A 23397-nucleotide genomic window follows, 5' to 3' on the forward strand; every position below is an offset into this window, starting at 1 on the left:
CTGGGGCCCCAAAATGCTTGAAATGACACGTCTACCCAGAACTCTCAGTCCCAATTTAACCACACCCCCATTTCCTGTAGTGGCCCCAGTGATCCTTCATTCTCTATTTATAGCTTTGTTTTAGGCGCAAATTCCTATTGATTCCTTGTGTGCTCTTCGCCACCCCCATCCATAGCTAAATCTATTCTGTTCAAACCGTACCCTGCTGTGATCAAATGAGCCTGTATTACTGCTCTCTAATTTCACATATATTGCCACTTTCAACTCTAGTGTCTGATTTTACCACCTCCGCAATGAGTCCTGGATTGTTAATTCATAAATTTAATAGAGAGAGTTTTTGTGACTAAGATGAGGATTTAAAGGGTGGACAATTGGCCTACAATAACACTTACACTTGGGATGCCCAAGGTTGCATCCTGTGAATCAAGGAAAGCTAAAAGTGAACTTTTGAGAATGTAGAGGGCCGATAGTTTTCCGTATATGCTGCCTGCTTATGTTCAAAATACAAGAATTCACAGTTTTAGAGAAATACCTCTAACTCTTATGCATAAGAGATGTTCTGTGAAGTGTTATATGCATTCAAAATCTAGTTGCCATCTTACATGAATATTTACATTTTATAGTATGTCAGTCAAAAAATAAAAAAGTGCTAAATCTGGGCCTACTATAAGGTTTTCAATTATTTCCAACGGGGTGTAGTTTGATTTGCAAATTGCTTATACCTCTGTTCAGAAACCCAACCTGAAGAAGATAACATTGATGCATTGTGAGTTATGTGGAATCATACATGCATTCATTTTAATATTTGCGAGTTCTGCATTAGAAAATATAAAGATTGGCAAAATGCAAACTTTAAAACCAAATGATTGTGCAATGCATTTCTACTGTTCTCCACAAATTCGGCACATATATCATAGGACATAATTCTCCCACTTAAACATATTATTCTATGCCTAGATGGCTGTCCATAAAGGAACAGTTTAATATTTGCTGGGGAACATGGTACACAGGAAAGGATTGTTTTGGTGTGATGCATTTGGATAAGCATTGTTGTAGTTAATTCTCTGACAAATCACAAAAATGAAAGGAGACTGGTGAATTGGAATCAATCAGAATGTATCAGGTGTTTTGTGTATCATATGTATGCAAGTGATATGAATCAACAGCCATCTTCATCACCAAAATTGTCTCTCTGAAACTGTACAGCTCTCTGCACATTCAGCGTAAAAGGAATGTAAGTGTGCTGGTTAACACAACCCTCCCTAAATGTCAGTCTTGTACACAAATTCTCCAGCTCAGTTTTCAGCCCTTGTTTGAGTTCTAGGAGGAAACCTTAAATGTCACCTACAGACATAAGAATAGATTAGCTCAAAAGTGAACCCTGCATACAACGAGGTCCACGGTTGTCTGTCAATGTAAGAAATGGGTCAGTAGTATACCCACAAAAGCCCACACACCCCTTGCCAGGATGACATATGGTATTCCTTAGAAATTAAAGTGCAATGTAAATTCGTCTCAGTACTGTATTCATGCATCCCATGCTTTGCATACACCGTTAAGCGGGGTTATTTTTTCAATGTCCTCAAGGTGGAGTCCTTGCTTTAGGGCTTGTCCATTTTGTACAGGCTTTTGAATGTTCTTAGGCAGGTTCTTCATGCACATGGAGTCCGATGACTCCCCATCAGTGAAGACCTTGTTGCGTGTACCAAAGCTGACATTCCCAGGTGTCCTCTCACAGTATGTCTTGTGGTGGCTCATGTCATCTGAGCACAGTTGTAAATTGAAAGCAGCCTGGAAGCCACGTTTGAAGTTTTCATTGAAGTATCCATATATGATTGGGTTGACACTGCTGTTGGAAAATGCCAACCAGTGGGCAAATGGGAATATGTACCCAGTCAATAGGTTGATCTCTTCATCGCCTAGATTGGCATAGTCAGTGAGAAGCATCAAAGTCCATAGGGGCAACCAGGAGAGCATGAAGAGAAGAGCCACAATTATCAACATCTTAATGACCTTGATCTTCTTCTTGGAGACAGCAGTGCACCTTTCTTGGCTATCTCCGATATGTTCACTCAACGGGCCTGATGACTTGCAAAGTTTGAGTCCAATTTTTCCATACATGACAATGATCAGTGTTAGGGGAGCCACATAGATGTGTGCAAAGAGTACTGTGGTGTAGACTTTCCTCATCTCAATGTCAGGCCAGGCTTCATAGCAGGAATAGAGTGGATATGTCTGGTTGTCATCGGCATTGGCTACCATGTAGTGGCCTTCCACCCTGCCCACTGTAAGCATGACGGCAGATGGGCACATGATCGCAAAGGCGAGAACCCATATGATGATGATTGTGTTGATTGCCTTCAACAGCGTCAGCTTCGGTTTGAATGGATATACAATGCAGCGGAACCTGTGGGTGTGAGAAAGAGTGCAAGATTAACACAAAAAGGAAAATACACTGATGTTTTGCTTTTCTATTCTGTGCTCGATTAGTGCAGATTGAGCCTTTCCCATCTAACCCCGCGCAAAGCTTATAAAAGGGCTATTTACATAGAGACGATGCAAAACATTTTACATGGTGCTAGAGAACAGGAAATTAAACTGCTGTAACATTTGTTTATGATTCAGGTTTTGTAGTTATGCTTAGATTGTACTGTGATTGGGTTAACTTCAGAAAAGTCTAGAGATGATGGTGGGGGAAACTTGAAAATAAGGTGTAGGTATACTCAATATTCACTTATAAATATGTCTGGTTTATCTGGCATTACAGGTTCCATCATGATTTCATAACAGTAGTGTATTCTTGAAAAGGCACTGTGCTTGTGGAGCATGCAACAACCCTGTCAATAGGTTACTTGAAAATGGCCCCATGTTTTGCCAGTACAAAATGAAACAAGAAAGTCAATTTATCATTATCTTCACCGTTTTCGCTTCCCTCTAATTGCAGCATAGGGCCTCTCCACTCCCCCTTACAACACCCCACCATAATGCATATTAAAGATGCAGATGTGTAAGGAACAACAACATTGCAAAAGTCTTAATAGGCAGTGACACACAAAGTTCACAGCTCTGGTCACAAGACCCTAGCTAACAAAAGACATCTCACATGTGTGCTAGTTACTAATCCCCATCCTCATTCTCATATAGCCTAAACTCTTTCAACCATAGGTACTAAATCACACACTCACATAGTTTACCCAAACAGTCACAGGTCTCAAAATCCCACCCAAATGAGATAATGCTACCACAATGACTCAGGGTAGCACGACCTCTAACCCAACACAGGGTTCTTTCCACCTATCTTCAAATACAACTTCAGAACATGAGGCCAATTGCTTGGCACCAGACGAAGCGTCCAATCCAAACAGAGTCGCACAACATGCTAGTAAGGATAACCTCAACCATACCTTTTGTAGTACAAAATCCTTCCCCAAGCATGTACCAGTCCAAAACTCTATTCACCAGACTAAGGCACAATTACAAAGCCCAAATAGGGATAACTTAAACTGAACTTGCTTCACATTACAACCACATCCAAGTACAAAATGTGCATTCTAAACTGCTCTCTCTCACTAGTCAGTGCTAAATTGCTCCTGACAAAGATAATTTTGAGCCCAGACACAAAACATTGTTAAACATGCATGACAAACCAACATTGCTTATCCCCAACAAACTAAGGGACCCTATGACGCACATATTTATTTAGTTATGCATTTATTTAGACGTTTTCTATAGCACTACATGTCACCTGTGCTACTTCAGAGTGTTGAACAGAGCGAAAAAAGAAAGATATTATGAAGTTAAAAATCAGAAGTGCTAGAGTCCAGATAGATGTTAAATACCCTATATCTGTCTTTCTTTGAATTACCCTATGGAGACGATGGGCTCAGATAAACTTCTGTTGGTAAAGTTCAGTTTTAAGAAGTATCCTGGACTGATGCTTCAGAGGTAGATCTGTTACATAACTTCAGACCTTGGTTTCACTGGGATCCTCCTGATGCTGTATCCCCTGAACCATGAGGGCCAAGGATGAGTTGTAGTGATGTGCTAGTGGTAACTATGGCACTCAGAATGTTTTGTGCATAATGCTCAGGGATTGAATTGGAGTTTGGTAGATGGGTTACTCTCTCACAACTTGCCGGATACCCTGTCTGCCTTATTACCAGTGTTATAGATTATAATGGACCTATTACAAGGCAGATAAGACAGCCTTCCTTTTGTGACAGAGTATCCCGTCTGTCAAACTCTAAAGTAGGACCCTAGTGCTTCTGGATTAAACATGGATTCATCCAAAAGTGCATTAAACACGTTGCAAGGCTGTATTAATATGGTCATATTCCCATGGATGAAGGCATAGTCTCAATGCTTGATTTCATATTCTTCACAGGAATTCAAGAACACACTACATTACAGTGGTCAAAACAGCCTATGACAAATACCACATGTGAGAGCTATTTTAGGTTTAAATCTTTTTTATTGAGTTTTTCACAAACAGAATGCCTTGGACAGCATCAGCAGCGTCGCCTACAACCCTGTGGGCCGGCTCATTACTGTGGTAACGGGGGAGGCTTACTCAAACTCCAATCCAGCCCTGTGGGAAATCAGTGCTAACACAGCATGTTGCCTACAACCCTTCAGGGCCGGCCGCGTATTCTGCACAAGGGGAGACTGTGGGTTACGATTGGGGCACTGAGCATCCTGTGTAGTCAAACCTGCTAGGTACGCCTCTACACGGTGCTCTAATGTGGCTGGTCTCCGCAGCGGGTTCCACGGCTAAAACCGGTCCCACGGACTGCGATCTGCCAGGACATTCAGAAAAATCAAAGAACAAAACTCCAATCCCGTCTTAACCCCCCCCTCCCCTCCCCCATCCTGCCTTCCCCTCCCCCCCACTCCCTCCTCCCCCCTCCCCAGTCCAGTGCGTGCATCTAGTAGAACCCGTTCTGTGCGCCACTCCATCCAAGGGCCTCCTCCCGCCGCAACATCACTCCCTCCTAAGGGGCGGTATTTTCTTGGGTAGTAAGCCTCAGGAGGCGAAGGTATCTGGGGCAGGTGAGCTCCCTGAATTCTGTGCTCAGAAGGGACCGGAATGGCTGCCAGAGGTCATTAAACTTCTCCGCGTCCCCTGCTACTGTCAATGAGAGTTTCTCCATGCCCAAAACATGCCAAAGCCTGTGTAGCCAGCCCATGATCGTAGGAGGTGTGGAAGAGCGCCAGTGCATTAAGATGTTCTGAATGGCGGACCCCAACGCTATGGCGATCTGTCTGCCTCTGCGGGATTTCAAGGGGTACATCAGGTCGTTGGGGAGGCCTAGCACTATATAAGCTGGGAGGCGTGGTAACTCAGTCTTAAAGTGGGAGTCGACCTCATCAAGCACCTCCTTCCAGTAAGCCCCCAGTACTGGGCAGTCCCACAGAATGTGTGTCAATGTACCCACCTGCCCACAGCCCCTCCAACAGGTGTCTTCCTTACTGCTGTCCATGGCGTGTGTGCGTGCAGGGGTGTAATACCAATATGTGGAGACCTTGGTGAAGGTTTCGGTAAGTCCCGTGTGATACGCCGAGTGCCGAGCTCTGTAAGCTATCTGTCCCCATTCCTCGTGGCTCAGGGTCCTGCCGAGCTCCCTCTCCCATCGCTCCCACCCCGGATTGTAAAAGTGCGAGGGGGGCACCTGAAGGAATTGGTACAGGTCGCTGATGAGTTTGGCGTCGGTCGTGCGCGTTAATAGCCAGCGTTCGTAGGGGAGGAGACGTCTGTCCGCCGATTCGCGCACCTGTGGTTGCAGCGCCCAGTGACGGAGTTGCCAATACCGCATGCTTTCGGATTCCGGCAGCGCATAGTCCCGTCGCAGGTCCGGAAAGGAGATAACACCTTCCGCATCGTACATATGGCACAGGGCTCTACATCCCGCCTCTCGCCAGCGGTGAAGTGCGCCCTTCTCCATCCCCGGTGTAAACTCCGGGTTGTCCGCCAGGGGTGTCAGCGGGGAGGGGAACGTAGTCAGCCCGTGTATAAGATTCGTAGCACCCCAGACCTGTAGATGCACCCTAGTGATGAAAGAGGCATATAAGTTGGCCGGGCGGTGCGCCCTGCGAAGGAAGGGAATCTCCTGCAGAGGACGCCCCGCTACCGCTTGATCTTGGAAAAGCCAGTGTTTATCCGACTCCCACCTGCTCCATTCCACTAGATGTCGCAGCTGCGCCGCTTGAAAATATTTGCGAAGGTCCGGGATGCCAAGCCCCCCTGCCTCTGGCGCTAGCAATGAGAGTACTCACCGCATTCTTGGCTTCTTTCCCTTCCAAATGAAGCGTCCTAGATCCGACTGCATCTGTCGGAGCCATCCCGTTGGTGGGCGTAGCGGAAGCGCCCGAAACACGTAGAGAATCTGTGGTAAAATTGTCATCTTAACCGCCGCCACCCTTCCGAGCAGCGATAGAGTGCCCCGATCCCAGCGTGTTAATTCGTCCCTGACTTTCCTGCTCAAAGCGGTGTAGTTGGCCGACACGATCGTTGACAACGATGGAGCCAAAAGGACTCCCAGATAGGGTACCGGGTCCTGGGACCAAACTATAGGGACCCGATGTTGCAAAAGAGCTCTGGTTGCCGGCGCCAGGGAGAGATCTAAGGCCACCGACTTGCTCATATTCATTTTAAACCCTGCCACCGCCGCGAAGGAGGTCAGTTCTTCGATGCACATTGGGAGCGCCGAGAGCGGGTCGTCGACGGAGAGTAGCACGTCATCGGCATATAGGCTAACTGCATGGCTGAAGCCTCCGAACCGCACGCCCTTCACCCCCGGATTATCTCGGATCCGTTGGGCAAAGGGTTCCATATATAATGCAAAGAGTAATGGTGACAGCGGGCACCCCTGCCTCGTGCCTCGCTCAATGTCGAAGCTCTTTGAGTTGCACCCATTGACTCTTACTGTGGCCGTTGGAGACCTATAGCAATTAAAGATTATATGGCGAAATTTGTCCCCTACTCCCACCCTCGTCAACACCTGTTCTAAGTATGGCCAATGTACACCGTCAAACGCCTTCTCCGCGTCCACCAACAGCAACATCCTTTCTCCCCGGATACGCGATGCTTTCTCAATGAGATGAAGGATTCGTCTGGTATTATCGACCGTTTGTCTCCCAGGAATGAATCCCGCCTGATCCGGATCGATAAGCTCCGGCAATAGGGGGGCGAGACGTGCCGCTAAGATCCCTGTGTACAGTTTGAGATCGATATTGAGGAGAGATATCGGTCGGTAAGAGCCGCAGTGCGATCTGTCTTTACCCGGCTTGGGGATCACTGCAAGGGACGCTCTTAAGAGGTCCGGCGGGATGGCTCTTGGCGTCGCGAAAGTGTTAAACAAACGCGTGAGGATAGGTGCCAGTAGCGCGCAGAACGTTTTATAGAAAAGCGACGTAAAGCCATCCGGTCCTGGGGATTTACCATGTTTAAGGCGGGCAATTGCGGATATCACTTCCTCCGGTCTGATGTCCCGCTCTAGAGCCTCCGTCTGGGAGGGCATGAGGGACGGCAGTGAAACCGAGTCCAAATATCTCTGGGTTGCGGGCGCATCCGGAACGTCTCCAGCGTAGAGACTCGCATAATACCGGCGGAAACGTTCCGCAATGCCAGCGTCATGCGTGACCGTGGAGCCCGACGTGTCGGTGATCGCTTTCACTGTGTGTTTCTGGCGAGCAACCCTGAGCTTACTTGCTAGTAGCCTGCCACATTTATCTCCCCCCGTGTAGTAGGCGTGTTTAAGGCGCAATGCTGCGTATTCTGCGCGATCCATGTCTAAGGCCGTCAAGAGTTTCCTCACTCTTTGAAGTTGCCGCCATATTCTAGGGGCCCCCGTCCGACTATGCATGTGCTCCAGTTCGCGGACCTGCTGCGTGAGCTCCTCCCGTTTCTCTCTTCTAATGGCGTTATACGCCGAGGAGATCGCAATAAATTCCCCTCGGAGTATTGCTTTCAGCGCCGCCCACTGTGTCGCTCGTGTCGTGTCCAAGTTCTCATTATGTGACAGGTACTCCTTGACCGCTGTCGTTACCTGCGTGATCACCTCGCGTCTGCCGAGGAGCGTGTCCCGCAGCCGCCAAGTCCGCGGGGGACTGGAGGTCGGCGGGAAACTGAGGGTAGCGGACACCGGTGCATGATCCGAGACCGAGATCACCCCTATGTCTGCAGCTGTAGCCAGCTCCCGCACCGGTCCGGAGACCAAGAGGTGGTCTAGCCTTGCATATGTCTTGTGTGCGTGCGAGTAAAACGAGTAGGTTCGCGCCGTGGGGTGCATGTGACGCCAGAGGTCCCCTATGTCCATCTCCGCCATCATGGCCCGACATCCCGCCGAGAACTCTCCCGTCTGCAGCGACCGTTGGGCGGATCTATCAGCTGCACCGTCAAAAACCATATTCAGGTCGCCCCCTAGGATGACATGCCTGTCCTGCGCCGTCGCTGTCTCCTCCAATGCCGAGCGGAGGAACTTTTCTTGCCGGTCGTTCGGGCTATATATGGACCCGATCGCAAACGTGTGACCAGCCACTCGGATTCTGTAGACCAGGAGCCTGCCCTTTAATTCCGCATGTTTATGGAGCACCTCCCCTCTAAAGTGCCGGGCTACAAGGATCACCACCCCCGCGGTTTTAGTGTTGTTAGAAGAGAAAAATTGTGTAGGGAACGCGGAGGACCGTAGCCTGCCACAGTCCCGGGGTAAGAGGTGAGTCTCTTGGAGCAGACAGATGTCCGCGCCGGTGTTTTCTAGAAGGGATAGAATAGCACGCCGTTTTATCGGATTGTTTAAGCCCTTGACATTGAGCGTGACAATTTTAAAAGGTGTCTGCGGCATGTTGGAATGTCATCGTTACCGCTGTGTCTCTTGTGGAATGACAGAGTTTAGTGTGCATACCGCTCTGGTACCGGCCTTCCCGGCCACGCACTGGACTGCCCTCCCCCCCTCTCTGAGTCTCCCAACCCCCCCTTCGTCTACCCCAACTCCTTCCCTCCCTGCTCCTCGTCCCCCAAACACCCCTCAAAACTCCCCGGTAACTCACCCACCCCTTCCCTAACAACATGTCCGGAACTCCCCGGTAACTCGCCCACCCCTTCCCCAACAACATGTCCAGAACACCTCTCTCCTTCCTACCAAGTCCTGGAGTATCAATGTCCAAGTCCGGCTCCCAGGGACGCAGGTCTTCGGTATAGTAGATCAGTGGACGTCAAGCCCCCACCCCTTCCCCACCGGCCCCCCCCCCGCCCCGTCCCTCAAACCTGCTTTGCAAGGAAGGCTGTGTTGTTGTGGTAAATATTTCATTACCGGTACTATTTTTTATGCGGTAAAGTCTTAGGGCCTCATGTAGGTAGCCAAATACCGGTCGGTAACGGCCGATTTTCGGTAAATATGCCGTTACCGACCGGTATTCAGACAAGTGAGATGTAGGAGTCCAAAAACCACCTTTCGGTAAATATGAGGCGGTAAATACCGAATCATATTTACCGAATTCTAAAATACCGAATCAGATTTACCGAATACATACTTAACGAATCGGTAAATATGAAGTGGTAAATATGAAGTGGTAAAAATTAAAATGACATGTAGGAGCACTCGGTAATTAAGAAATCCAAGAAAATCGGTAAATAAGAGTCGGTAATTAACACGGATTGAAAGCAGGTGGTAACCATCAACAGTGCATATTAGCAATCCCAAAATGCAACAGCGTGGACAACATGGCCGCTATGTATGTCATTGCAAGGCGCCTACGTCTACAGGCAGCAGGACTGAGGGTTTGGCGACGGGAGGAACGCATCTACAGACAGCGCATCACACTATTCCAGCTGACTGATGCAGAGATACATGAGAGGTACAGGCTACACCCCGAAACCATCATGGACTTAATCAGGGACCTTCACCCACTCCTAGACCAGCCAATAAGAAGGGCGCACGCCATACCCCCACATGTGCAGGTGCTCTGCAGCCTACATCTGCTGGCATCCGGCAGTTATCAGGTGGTGATAGCTGCGGTGGGTGGGGTATCCCAGAGTTGCCTGTCACGTTTCTTCAGGAAGTTCCTGGATGCCATGATGCAGAGAATGCACCACTACATCAGCTTCCCCAACACACAGGCTGCACTGCATAAAACAAAAACAGACTTTTATCACATGGCACAGTTCCCCCATGTCATCGGCTGTATTGATGGTACACACATCCCAATCTGTCCACCAGCTGACACAGAGCACATCTACAGGAACAGGAAGTCCACCCACTCCATCAATGTGCAGGTGATCTGTGATGCAGGGAACATCATCACAGATATTGTTGCAAAGTTTCCTGGAAGCACCCACGACTCTTACATCTTCCAGAATAGTGGGATCTACACACGACTGAGTGCAGGAGAATTCGGAGAGGGATACCTGCTAGGTAAGTAACAGTGACGCCCCTTGCAACCTGCAAATCATAGTGTATAGAGGCATGTTACTGATGTCACCCTTTTACTCATCTAGGCGACAGTGCATATGCATGCCGGTCATTCATCCTCACTCCCTACCTACACCCAGCAACCCAGAGTGAGAGACGATACAACGTGGCACACAAAACAACACGCAATGTGGTGGAGCGCACGTTTGGACTACTGAAGAGCAGGTTCCGCTGCCTCCACAGGAGCGGAGGCGCACGCCAGTACAAACCCATCACCTGCTGCAAGATTATTGCCACTTGTGCAATGCTGCACAACCTTGCCACGAAAAAAGGGACAGATGTGGAACTAACATATTTTGAGGACAACGAGGATGAGTCAGGACAGCCACAGGGCAACGCAGCTAGAGTGCCAACTGCAATAGATGGGAGAGAGAGACGGGCAGAGATCACATGCAACTATTTCTGAGTAAGTAAGGGGACACAGCCAGTTGTGAGAAGTCATGACGTAGTTTAATGTGGCACCACGCCATGAACACATGAACAAGCCAATCTGGCAATATCCCATCTATACAAGAAGTAAGTCCAGGGTTACGTCACCCAATGGGAAGTGGCTAAGCAGGGCCACATCAATGTTTGCGCATACGCGCTGCAGTGGTGGATGGCACGGCCTGTGCATCCTCACTAGAGCCAACCCCAAGCCGCCTGCTGCTCCTGCGTGCTTCTGGGACGGGGGGTGTGATGCTGCTCCTGCTGCTGGTGTCGATGCTCTCCGCAGCATCCCCTGCAGCAGTTGTCGACGCCTGACTAGTCAATAGCACCCCTAGTGCACTTGTCACCTGCACCATCCCCCGAGACAGGTCGCTGCAGCACTGTGTTAGGCCCTCCTGCATCGTCACAGAGCGCCGGCACAGTAGAGAAGTCGCCGTTGCCAGACGGTTGAGTGCCCTGTTGGTAGTGTCCCTTCTCTGGCGTTCCCGGCGCCGTGCTTCGATGTCAGCATCTAATTTGCTGCACAACTGCTGGATTGACTGGGACATGTCCCGAATGCCCGCAGCCATGCCGCTGATGTTATTGTCCATGGTGACTAATGTGGTTTTCATCACCCGCATGTGCCTCTGGACTGACATGACTGCCTTTGTTTGCAGGCGCTGTTGCTTCAACATTTGGCCCTCGAGACCCAAGAAGACACCATGGCCGTCAATGGGTGCTGGTGGACTCTGGACACGCGACCTGCGGCGCCCTCTTGCTCCCGTCTGTGCTGCCTGTGAGGTGTGGGGCACAGTGGCTTGGCTCCCTTCCTGGGACATGGTGAGTTCGTCAGGGCCCATGCTGTCGTCTGACGAGGTGTCTAAGGCTCGTAGCCTGGCTGCTGGACGCCTCATCATTCTCACACCTGCAAGCGGAGATGTGGCCGGTGACTCAAACATGAATGGCGATGCTGGCTCTTGGTGAGGTGATGCTGGCTCTGGGCGAGGTGATGCTGGCTCTGGCTGCGGCGAGGCTGCCTGTGTTGGTGGTGCGGGTGCCAGTGGGCCTGCTCCCTGGTCTGTACTTGTGCTGGCTAGAGGTGATATTTGTGGCCGGTGTGCCGTCTCTCCTGCAGCATGCCCTGTCTTGCATGATGTCACATCTGTGGACAGAAATACAACATTGGCTCAGTGTCCCCGAAGGGCTGCATTGAGAGCGTCACAATGAATCATTTCACATTCCAAAATGTCCTCTGTCTCCTTGTGCCTCGAGTGCGTGACATGCCTTGTTGCCCTGTTACATTTACGTCATGGTTAGTGTTTCCCTGACTACATCTCCCGGAATGCATTGCCTGTCTGCACTGACACGTGTGGACTGCAGTGTGATTCTCGTTTCACAATGGGGGATGTGGGATAGGGATAGGGGGTGCTACATTGCTGTGCTTTCGTCTTACCTTGTTGTGTGGCGGCTCTGGCAGAGCTGTCGGCGTCCCCAAGACCCACGACGCTCTCTTGCTCGATTGTGGCCCCCACCAGCTCCTCCAGTTCGGTGAGGGCAGGTGCCCTGTTGGTTCCACCTCCAGTCTGGCTGGCCTCCTTCTGGATGTCGCCCATCTTCCTCTTGGAAGATGGGCGACATCCACCGTCATACCAGCGCTTCTTTAGGACCTCTATGTCCCTGTGGGTCACTCCCACTGCATTCACCTGGGCCTGGATGGCCAGCCATATGTTGCGCTTTTCCGCCTCAGGCACTTGCAGGGATTGCCTTCCGAACAGCTTCTGGTGCTGCTTCACCACCTTCTCCACCAGCACCTGGAGTTCCTTGGGGCTAAATTTCAGCTTCCTCCTCCTTTCCCCTCCGTCTCTGTGTTCTCTGGCTGGACATGATGTTCGTTTTCCCGCTCGCACAGGCACCGGCTCCCTGCCTCTCCTCTGCACTCCAAGACTCTCCAGGGTCGGCTAATTATGTACACCTGCCTGGGTGTGGCCACTTCCTGGTTGGGTGGGCTGTGGTTGCACGGGATTAGCTGTTTCGTCAAGTCATGTGATTTTATTTGCCGAATCCGTACATACCGATTCGGTATTTTCCGATTCGGTAAATACCACCTCGGTATTTTCCGATTCGGTGGATTCCGAATCGTGATTACCGAATGTTACCGAATCGGTAACTGTTACCGAATTTTTACCTACATATAACTTACCGATTCTAATTTACCGATTCGGTACGGCTCGGTATTTTAGAAACGGTAAAATTTATTTACCTACATGAGGCCCTTAGTGAGAATAACTCAGTAAAAATAAGAGGCAGAATCCGTGGTATTAGAGGTTTAAAAAGGCTTTATTCCTATACAAAGGAATGTAATTCGAATTACAGGCTTCTGTTCCATCACCACGAAAGTTCAGGAAGGAAGGGCGCATATTATTGACAGATAAGCAGTTTTATAGAAAATACATTACAGTGAAACAGATGCAAGAGGCGTAACAGCTGATAATACAGATAAACTGTGCATACGTAACCAATAGAGGCGTAAACATGGGTGTAACTAAAATACGTCATTAAACATGATGTCACAAATGGGTGGATCCATAAGAGAATCCTGCAATGTCAGCAGAAATATTTGGCAGAGATGCGTGCGCAGCCGCATGACGTGTGATTGACGTGCAACTAGAGGGTGAAGGGGACTTGACATTTAGCTCTATATGTGGAGACAGAAGTCTGGGGGTTATGTCAACCTAATCCCAAATCATATCTAATATCCTATGTTTAAAGAACTGTGTTATCCAAAAGGAAAGGTCTCTTCGGACGGAATCTATTCTATACTGACTGTTAATGCGTGTACGGGCGTCTAAGTGTCTACATGAGATGCGAGGGGGCAGGAATCTTCCATGGTAACGGGGCTATGAATTACTTGCACGAGGACAGTGAGGCCTGGCCCCTTGCACGGTAGCTGGAGGAATGTTTACCTAAACTACTAGACAGGAATGCATCGGATGAGGAGCGAAGCAGATAATCTTGAAGGTGAAATACAGTTTTTGGCAGGCAACTGGCTGGATCAGGCACCGTTAGCCGCGCAGGGAGTAGGACAAAGTTCATGGATACAGATGCAGGCTCAGACTGGAGCTTTCAGAGGCAGAAGGCAGGAAAAGGCTTGATGACAGAATTCAGGGCCTACTCGCCTGGATCTGTAAAATGTGGAGAGTGAACCACATAAAGTCAGATACTTAGGAATGAAATATCTGACCCATTCATGGTGGATCTGAAAGAGGACATGTTGACGGTGGACGCACATATATTTGCGTCTTCAAAACTGGAGTAGGAGGGAACATACATGTACTTATAGTATGCACATGGAGCCGTTGGGGTCTACGATAGGGGACATAACTGATCACAAAATTCATATTTCCTCATTCCCTCCTTGTCCCCTACGGACCCTCAGGAGATATCGATCTTCATCAATCCATCGATCTGTTCATATAGCATCATTTGTTCTTCTTTCTTCTTCCGGGATCTTGAATGAAAACTTGGAGGTGGGATACACGATGTGGCACACAGACCACAAATCGCTGGCCCACATTGTAGACATAAGCAGCAACTGAATAGTATGAGAAAGCCAATACCTAGGAAGGATAGGATTCTCCATCCCCAGGCTGACAACACGCCCCAGAACCAACCGGACCAAGTCCAGGTGCCTGGACTCTGGTGTATCTGGCTTATAATCTTATGAAGGCGGGTTATGGCTTTATATACTGACGGCGAATTTTCTGGTATGAAAATGCAGCAACTTGATCCGATGACCCTACAAGCTCCGCCCCTATCGGCCAGGATGACGTCAAGGACAAGACGATTTTGAAGTACAACAATCCGCATAGCAGACTGCTCTTCTGTTAAATTGCCTAAGGCGGAAATAGTTTCGTTCACTACTGCTTCAAGGGTTCTGGTTAATCTACGTATCAGCTTACTATTAGTGACTGTACCTATATAGGGAAAGAATCCTTTATTGAAATCTGTGTATTTTTCCCATGCTGTTTCAGTGTAATCGACAATTGGAAGATCTCTCTGTTGTCTATTGTGTACTAAATGGGTATTTCTGTGATAATCAGGCGGGGCTAGGAAAACAGGTGGCAGAAGGAATGCTATGTAACAAGTACCATCCCAATCTAGAGGTAGACATATATATGCAGTCTGGCCACATATGAAGTAGGAATGATGGGAAGCTCTAAATGTAGACTTGCCTTGATCACTGAATTTTATTACAGTGGTGCATTTACTATGGCCCATGTGTATGGAACCATTCTTTCTTATACATAATTCCCCTTTCACTGGGAATACTGACATGGCGGGCAAGATTGGTGTAGCTTCAGATTCAACGTTCAGGATCATGAGGTTAAGTGTAAAATTACCTAATCCATATACTTCATTTTCTAGATCAGTTCCTGTTCTTTTGGGGAGTCCCTCCTTGTTAGGGTAGCAGACTTTAAGTAAAACTAGGTTCAGGTTTCCCCAGACCCAGTTGTCTTGATAAACTGCGGAATTTGAATCTAGGGAATTAATCAAACTAAACCATGCTCCACAGGAGCCATTGTGTGTGAACGGATATGGAAAGAGGGGCAAAACTCCCTTATAGTTTTGATAGGGAGGGAGTCGGCCACATATCCAACAATTTGTAGCATTGCTGGTCTGATGGGAATGATGTAACATACTAATGAATGTGTTGTTGCGCAGCGCAAATCTATAGGACAACTCATGCGGAGGAAATTCGCTAAAAGAATGTTCTGCAGTTATATTGTAAGCATGTTTAAGAATAGGGTAACACATATGCAATAGTATGCTAAAAATAATGATCAAAAGACTTAGAAAAAACAAAATTAATAATGTTACTGTGCAGTGACTACGAAGTGATTTACAATACGCATGCTTTTTCAGCTGCATTCGCTGATTTCTTTCTCTATTCCGGTCTAGAGGATACATGTCAGAGACAAATTCAACCGATTCACCTTGGAGAGGACTTAAACAATCAAATTGTCTGACTTGCTAGACCTCAATTTTAGTTTGTACAGTTCTGGTTTTGTTTTCTCAACCAAGGGGAGCTTTGAGTCTGTCTGTGAGGGAATACAAGGTTCAGTATTCACGCTGGATGGTAGTCCATAAAATTTCTTGATATGACTCGAGTGCAACCACCCTTTGCGACCTTCGATCTTCACGGCTGTCCTTGTGGTCAGTAGAACTAACTTAGGCGACTTCCACCTAGGATCCAGTTGGGTCTTCCGGTCGAAATTCCTGACCAAAACCAGGTCACCAGGAACCACGTCATGGGGCTTCACCTCAGTATTATCGGGAAAAGCTGCGGTTACCTGTGAACGACAAGATTGTAGTGCAGACATCAAGGAAGCCAGGTAATCTGTCAGCATATTACAGTCAACATCAGTTATTTTGCGAGGTATAGGCGTCCCCCACATATTTGGTGGTCTACCGAAGATCACCTCATACGGGGATAGCCCTGTTCGAGAATGTGCTACCATTCTCATGTAAAAGAGCGCAACTGGTAAGGCTACTATCCAGTCGACACCTTTTTCCCTACATATTTTGGACAATCTAATTTTCAGAGTCTGATTATGGCGTTCCACGAGACCTGCGGCCTCGGGATGTCGGACACAGTGAAATTTCCATTGGTAGCCTAACAAAAGGGAAACGTGTTTCATTAATTCGGAGGAGAACGGCTGGCCGTTATCCGAGTAGACAACACGTGGTAAACCGTACCGTGGGAAGAATTCTCGAACTAACTGTTTGGCAGTAGTCGGAGCGGTGTAATCTGAAACCGGGTATGCTTCTGTCCAACGGGAAAGAGCACAGACAACTACGAGAACATATTTGAATCCTCGACATCGTTCCATCTGGATATAATCCATCTGGAGGACTTCAAAAGCATGATCGGGAAGTTGAAATCCACCCTGCTCTACGGGGATGCTTTTACCTGGATTAAACTGACAACATATCATACAGGTACGAACTTTCTGTTTAGCTGCTGCTCGCAAGTGTTTGTTGAACCAAATATGTTGAATGCTGTCTAGCATAGCTTTCTCTCCTAGGTGTGCTGGACTATGTATTGTATTAATGATAACTTGGACCATGGAGTCGGGAAGAAACCATATAGATTTTTCCTTCGTCATCCATCCTTGATCCGTTTGGATCCCTCCTAATTCAGTCCATTTCTTTATTTCTTCTGGTGTAGCATGTGTCTGTATGTCAATTACATCAAGGGCGGGATCCTTAACTGTCATACAATGTGTTGGTGTCAGAACTATTGTCTTTGTCATGTCAGTTGTGAGAGTCTGATTCTGAGCAGTCTGTTTAGCTGTTCTGTCAGCTAGGTCATTACCCTGAGAAATGATATCGGTAACTTTTGTGTGTGCCTTGCATTTCATAATCGATATTGCAGTAGGTAGATGAATCGCGTCTAATAGGGCTTGAATGAGGGGTCCGTGTTGGATGTGGGCACCGTGAGAAGTTAAATAACCTCTCTCTCGCCACAGTACGCCGAAGTCATGGACGACTCCGAATGCATAACGTGAATCTGTGTATATATTGACTTTTTTATTTGTGGCTTGAATACAGGCTTGTGTTGACAAAATGTTAATACAGTTTGTTTCAATGACTTCAGTGTCTGTTGTGACTGCGTAAGCGGCCACTAACTCTCCTGTACTTGTTCTCATACATGACCCATCTACATACAATGTCAAGTCTGGATCTGACAAAGGGATATCTGTCAAGTCTTGTCTGGGTTTCGTTGTGATAGTAATGACTTCGACACAATCATGTGCCAATGGATCTGTTCCGCCCACTGGTAACAGTGTGGCAGGATTTAACGTATTACAACGTCTGATTTCTATGTGTGGCTGGAATAATGTCAGTTCGTAACCGGTGAGTCTCGCTATAGTCAAGTGTTGTGTTTGTGTGCGGTTCAAGAGAACCTCTACTGCGTGTGGTACTTGTACTGTCAATTGGTGTCCTAACACTATGGCATCGCTTTGTCTGATTGCTAAAGCTGTTGCTGCCACCGATTTCAGGCACGCAGGAAGAGCCTGAGCTACTGGATCTAATGTACTAGAGAAATAAGCACATGGTTTGTGTGATCCTGCTTGTTCCTGAGTGAGTACTGACAAAGCAGTACCTTCGCGTTCTGTAACACAGAGTGTAAACTGTTTGCTGTAACATGGTGTTGCTAAAACAGGTGCTTGGCATAAAGCTTTCTTTAAGCTTTCAAAGGCGTGTGTATGTTCTTGAGTCCAAGGGAGGACAGTCGATGTGGCTGCCTCCTGTGTTGTCAACTGGATGAGTGGTTTTGCTAGAAATGCATATTGAGGGATCCACTGCCTACAGTATGAAGTGAGGCCTATAAAAGCCCGCACCTCCTTTTGTGTCTTGGGTGGTGGCATGTTAGCGATTAACTGGATGCGGTCGGGTGTAAGCTGTCTTCCCTCCTTGGACAGCGAGTGCCCAAGGTAAACAACTCGCTGGACACAGAATTGCAGCTTAGAAGGGGACACCTTGTGCCCCTTGTCGGCCAGAAATTGTAAAACCGTCAGTGACGCATTTTCACATTCATGTTCGCTTCGGGCGGTGATCAGCAGATCGACATATTGAAGCAAGGCAGTGTTAACTGGCATGTGGATACTGTCAAGTTCTCGTTTCAGTGCTTGGCTATAGATGCTAGGGATTTCTGTAAATCCTTGAGGTGCGCGTGTGAATTTAAAACTTCGTCCATTTAAACTGAACCCGAACAAGTATTGACTTTCCGGATCTATTGGGACGCTAAAGAAAGCATTCTTGGGAGCGCTAGGTGGCGCCTGACCGGCATGGCCGCCTTTCACTAAGGCTCCCGGCATCGGTCCCCGCAAATCCGGCTTCCTCCTTTCCTGGACTGCCCTGGCCGGCTCCCTCGGAGTGCGGGGGTCCGTGAAGCTGCCCTGCCGCCCCGTACCGAATCTGGGGGCGCTGCGGGCTCTGGGAGCCTCCCTAGCCGTCGCGGAGCCAGACCGACGGCGTGCAGTGGCGGCTGTGGAACCGCGGCGCGGCCACGCTGAAGAAATTTAGCCCGCGGCGCCCACGAGGGGAGCAGGCCTAAAACTGCTGGCTGAGGGACGCGGTGGCCGCGGGGCTCCCGCGGGCGCTGCTGACACTGGCCCGGTGCTGCCCTGCTTTGCTGACGCCATCCGGAGCCCCGGGGGTGCTGGATCGGACCCCCCCGCGTGACGCAGAGCGGCGAATCAGGCGGTGAGTGGGGCTGGCCGCGACCGCTGCATCGGGGCAACTGCGGGGTTGGCTGTCCGGGGGAGCCCCCCCCCATCGGGCCGTGTGTCGGTGGCCGGGGGGGCCTGGGCCCCTGGCTCCCCCCCCTTCTCCCTCCCCTCTCCTCCTGGTGGCGGCGCGGAACCGGCTCCATCGATCCCGGACCCGCTGCGGACTCCGGGTGCGGGGGGGCCCTCGCGGATTCGGGCCGCATACCGGCGGTCGGAGGGGGTGTATGTGCTGTCCCCCCCTCCTCTCCCCCCCCCCCCTCCATCGCTTGGAATCCTGGCTGCGGACCCTGACGAGTGACACTTTGCCCCTCCTGGGCACTGAGGGGAGACCCGGCTAATTGTTCCCTTGGAGACCTGGGCTGCGCCGGAGGTTGCGGCCCTGCGGCGGCCGGCTGGGGGGCCCGGGCGACGGCCGGGGGCCTGGCACTGAGACCTATATTGCTGGATCCCGCTTTGCTGAGCTGCCCGGCGGGGCTTGACCGCTGAGGCTGGTGCTTCCGGGCCGTTCCCGGCCGGTGGCCCTCCCGGACGAGCCTCCTGTTTGTCCCGCGGCGGCCCAGCTGCCCGCTGCCGTCCCACGGGCCTGTCACCGGCTAGTTGCCCTCCTTCGCTGACGGACGGCCCAGAAATGGGTAAGGACAGAGCCGCCAAGCCGGTGTCCGGGGCCACCCAAACCAGGATGGACAAATTCACAACCTCCGACAAGGGGCCCGGCCCCACGGGCGAACAGGCCCCGGCCCCTGCTGCAGACCTGGCTGCCATCCTGCAGGCCATCAACTCGTCCCGCGCCTCGCTCGAGGGCATGGTGGGTGAGGTCAAAGTGGACGTTGCTCTTCTCCGGCAAGATCTGAGGAACGCCACCGCCCGCATTTCAGAAGCTGAGTCCCGGATATCCACGGCCGAGGACGACATCCGCCAGCTGCAAGACCAGGTTCGGGAGTTGACCACCCACTCTAAGGAGTTGCACCGCCGGGTCGAGGATGCGGAAAATCGCGCCCGACGCAGCAACCTGCGCTTGGTGGGTTTCCCGGAAGGAGTTGAATCGGGCCGGGCGGACGATTTCATGGAGCGCTGGTTCCGATCCTGGATGCCGGAGGACAGCCTGTCGGCTTCGTTCGTGGTGGAGAGAGCCCACCGCTCCCTGGCCCCCAGGCCCCTAGGGGCTCCACCCCGGCCGTTCATCCTAAAGCTCTTGAACTTCCGTGACCGCGATGCCATTCTCCGTGAAGCCCGGCGCAGGGATGCCCTCCACTATCAGAACCACAAAATCATGGTCTTCCCGGACTACACTCGCGAAGTCCAGGAGCTGCGCCGCTCCTACATTGAAGTGAAACAAAAACTGCGCTCCCTGGGACTCCAATACCAGCTCCAATTCCCAGCCCGCCTCCGGGTCATCTTCCAGCAAAAGACTCTCTTCTTCGATACCCCACTGGCGGCCTGGACCTGGTTGGCGGAGGAGCACCCCTTGCAGCATTCTGGGCGCGGATCGCCTCTGGGTCCTCGGGGGAGACGGGGGAGACCCCGGACATCGAAGACCCGTCGGCGGCATCGGACATTGCCCCGGGAGCGCACAACGGGGGATGCGATCACCACGCGCTCTGGGGGCCGGCCAAGCCAGAGATCGAGAACCTCATCGGCCTCCTCAGCCGCGCACGCCAGTCCCGTGGCGGATGGGCAGCGGGCCGCGTCACCTCGGCTTACGGGCCCTGCAACCCACCCGGTTGAATTGGCGGACACTTCGGACCTCTCTCGCAGCCCTACCATCTGACTTTCTTTGCTTACCTTTGGGGTGGGGGGGGTGGGAAATGTTTGGGCGGGGGTGGAACGTCCCGCTGTCAGTGTTGCTCTAGGCCAGGGCAGGTAAATCAGGCTTCACTTTTGATGTATCAGGGGTCCACTAGCGCTCAAGCCCAAGCGTTTTAGTTTGGTGGTTCTTCCATTTGGTTCGGGCGACAGATGCTTCCGTTTTCGAAGTATAGGGCGGGGGGTGGGGGGTTGGGGTTGGTTTGGGGTTGCTTCTTCCTCGTTGGGGAGATTTTGTTGGTGGGGGGTGACTCCCCCTTATCTGTTGTGCTAAGGTATCATGTACTGTCTATCCCGCTCTCTCACCCGGCGCTCCGCTGTCCCTCCTCTCTGGGCACCTACTCGGACGCGCCTCCACTGGCTCATTCTTCTGTCCTTGATTATGGCTGACCCACCTGTCCCTAGGGCCGCCATGCGCATACTTTCCTGGAATGTCAATGGCCTCCTGGACCGTTTCAAACGCATGGCGGTCCTCAAATATGCACAACGGGCAGAGATCGATGTACTCCTCCTCCAGGAGACTCACTTGTTGGGTAACAACTGCCCCTTCCTTGGCCGCTATGGCTATGACAGGGTATGGCACTCAGGTTTTGCTCGGGGATCCCGGGGGGTGGCCATATTGCTTCGCAAGTCTTTTCCCTTTGTCCTGACTCGGGTGCTTTTAGACCCACAGGGTATGCTACTGGTAGTGTGTGGCACTCTGGAGGGCCGACCCCTTACCCTGATGTCCCTCTACGCAGCACCGTCCCTCCTGCCGTCAGCCCTTTCCCACGCAGCGGATATCCTCCCGACACTTCCTGCAGGGGCCCTGATACTCGGCGGGGACTTTAACGCTGTCTACTCGCCCCATATGGACTCGACGGGTCCGGTCTCTTCGACCCGCGTCGCCCGCGCAAAACAACTCTCCTCTTGGGCGGAATCCCAGGGCCTCTGCGATGTCTGGAGGATCTGGCACCCGCAGGAGCGCCGATACACCCACACGTCGGCGGCCCATCACTCCCACGCCCGGATCGACCTCATCTTTGTGCCCTCTACCGACTGCGTGGGGGTGCGGGACGCACGCATTCTTCCGAGGGGCCTTTCGGACCACTCGCCGGTGCTCCTCGCTCTCGGTCCCCCCCCCCTCTCTGCCCGTCCGATATGGCGTCTGAACGCTTGGTTCCTTCACGACAAGGCTTTTCGGAGGGCGGTCGGGGGCGAGATAGTCGACTACTACTCTCATAATGAGGGCTCTGTCGTCTCCCCCGCCGTCCTCTGGGAGGCTGGCAAGGCGACTGTTCGGGGCGCCGCTAAAGGGCACCTGCAACGTCAACGACGGGCTCAATCCCAGAAGCTCGCGGACTGTGAGGCCCAGGCCTTAGAACTGGAGCGTAGTCTGGGTAACTTAGCCGATGCCGCACGGTCTCGTCGCTTGGCCTTCCTGCGGGAAGAGATTCGCCTGCACTCCCTGGAAGCGGCGAAGATCCTATGGCGCTCCTCGGTGGCCCGGGTGTACGGTTGGGGAGACAAAAACGGCACTCTTCTCCACCGCCTGGCGACCTATCCCCGGGCGGGCAGGATCATTCCAGCCATCGCGGACCCCGCGGGTGGAGTCCACACGGTCTCAGTGGCGATAGCCCAGGCATTCGCTGACTACTACTCCCGGCTGTACCGTCTCCGACCGTCCACGCTCTCCCTGAATGAGCTACTGGGAACAAACGGGGCGACACTTGCGCGGCTGCAGCCTGAGATTTCTGAGACCCTGGATTCGCCGATCGAGCTACAGGAGATTGAAGAAGCGATCGGCCGCCTGGCATCCGGGAAGACCCCGGGACCTGACGGATTCCCCCAGGAATATTACGCTCACTACCGTGAGACACTGGCCCTGAGGCTTCGAGACCTCTTTGCGGCCGTGGTGGAGACGGGCTCGTTCCGGCCCGAAACGGATACAGCAACCATAGTTGTACTCCCCAAGACACAGCCTCCCTCGCGGTCCTGCTCCGACTACCGGCCGATATCCCTTATTAACACAGAACTCAAAATCTATGCCACGGTCCTGGCGCAACGGTTACGCCCATCGCTCGCCTCCCTGGTCCATCCGGACCAATGTGGCTTTATGCCGGAGCGGGGGACCAGACACTGTCTACGGCGCCTCCACCTCGCGATGGCGCACCGCGGCCGCCTTTCCCCCTATCTGGCCCTCCTCTTGGTCGACTTTGAAAAAGCCTTTGATTCCGTGGGATGGGCGTACTTGGGTGAGGTCCTGGAGCGTATGGGCTTCGGCCCCCGGTTCCGAGCCATGGTAATGGTCCTCTATGCGCGCCCGCGGGCCCGTGTGTTGGTCAATGGGGCACTTTCTCGCCCATTTCCCATAGGCCGGGGGACGCGCCAGGGTTGTCCGCTCTCGCCCCTCCTTTTCGCTCTGGCGATGGAACCCCTGGCGG

At 51.3% G+C, this 23397-nt stretch overlaps 1 protein-coding gene across 1 annotated transcript in view; it reads right to left on the reverse strand.

The window, feature by feature from the left end:
• Positions 1-1069: 1069 nt before the first annotated feature.
• The window catches only part of LOC146785743 (neuropeptide FF receptor 1-like), a 782045-nt gene continuing 759717 nt past the window's right edge, over positions 1070-23397 (reverse strand). The window contains exon 3 of the mRNA XM_085633582.1: positions 1070-2407. Coding sequence (XP_085489708.1) covers positions 1528-2407 — 880 coding nt within the window. The 3' untranslated portion in view covers positions 1070-1527. The remainder of the gene's footprint in view (positions 2408-23397) is intronic.

The sequence above is a fragment of the Triturus cristatus genome, chromosome 11, assembly GCF_964204655.1.
Source record: "Triturus cristatus chromosome 11, aTriCri1.1, whole genome shotgun sequence".
In the NCBI taxonomy this organism is placed as follows: domain Eukaryota; kingdom Metazoa; phylum Chordata; class Amphibia; order Caudata; family Salamandridae; genus Triturus; species Triturus cristatus.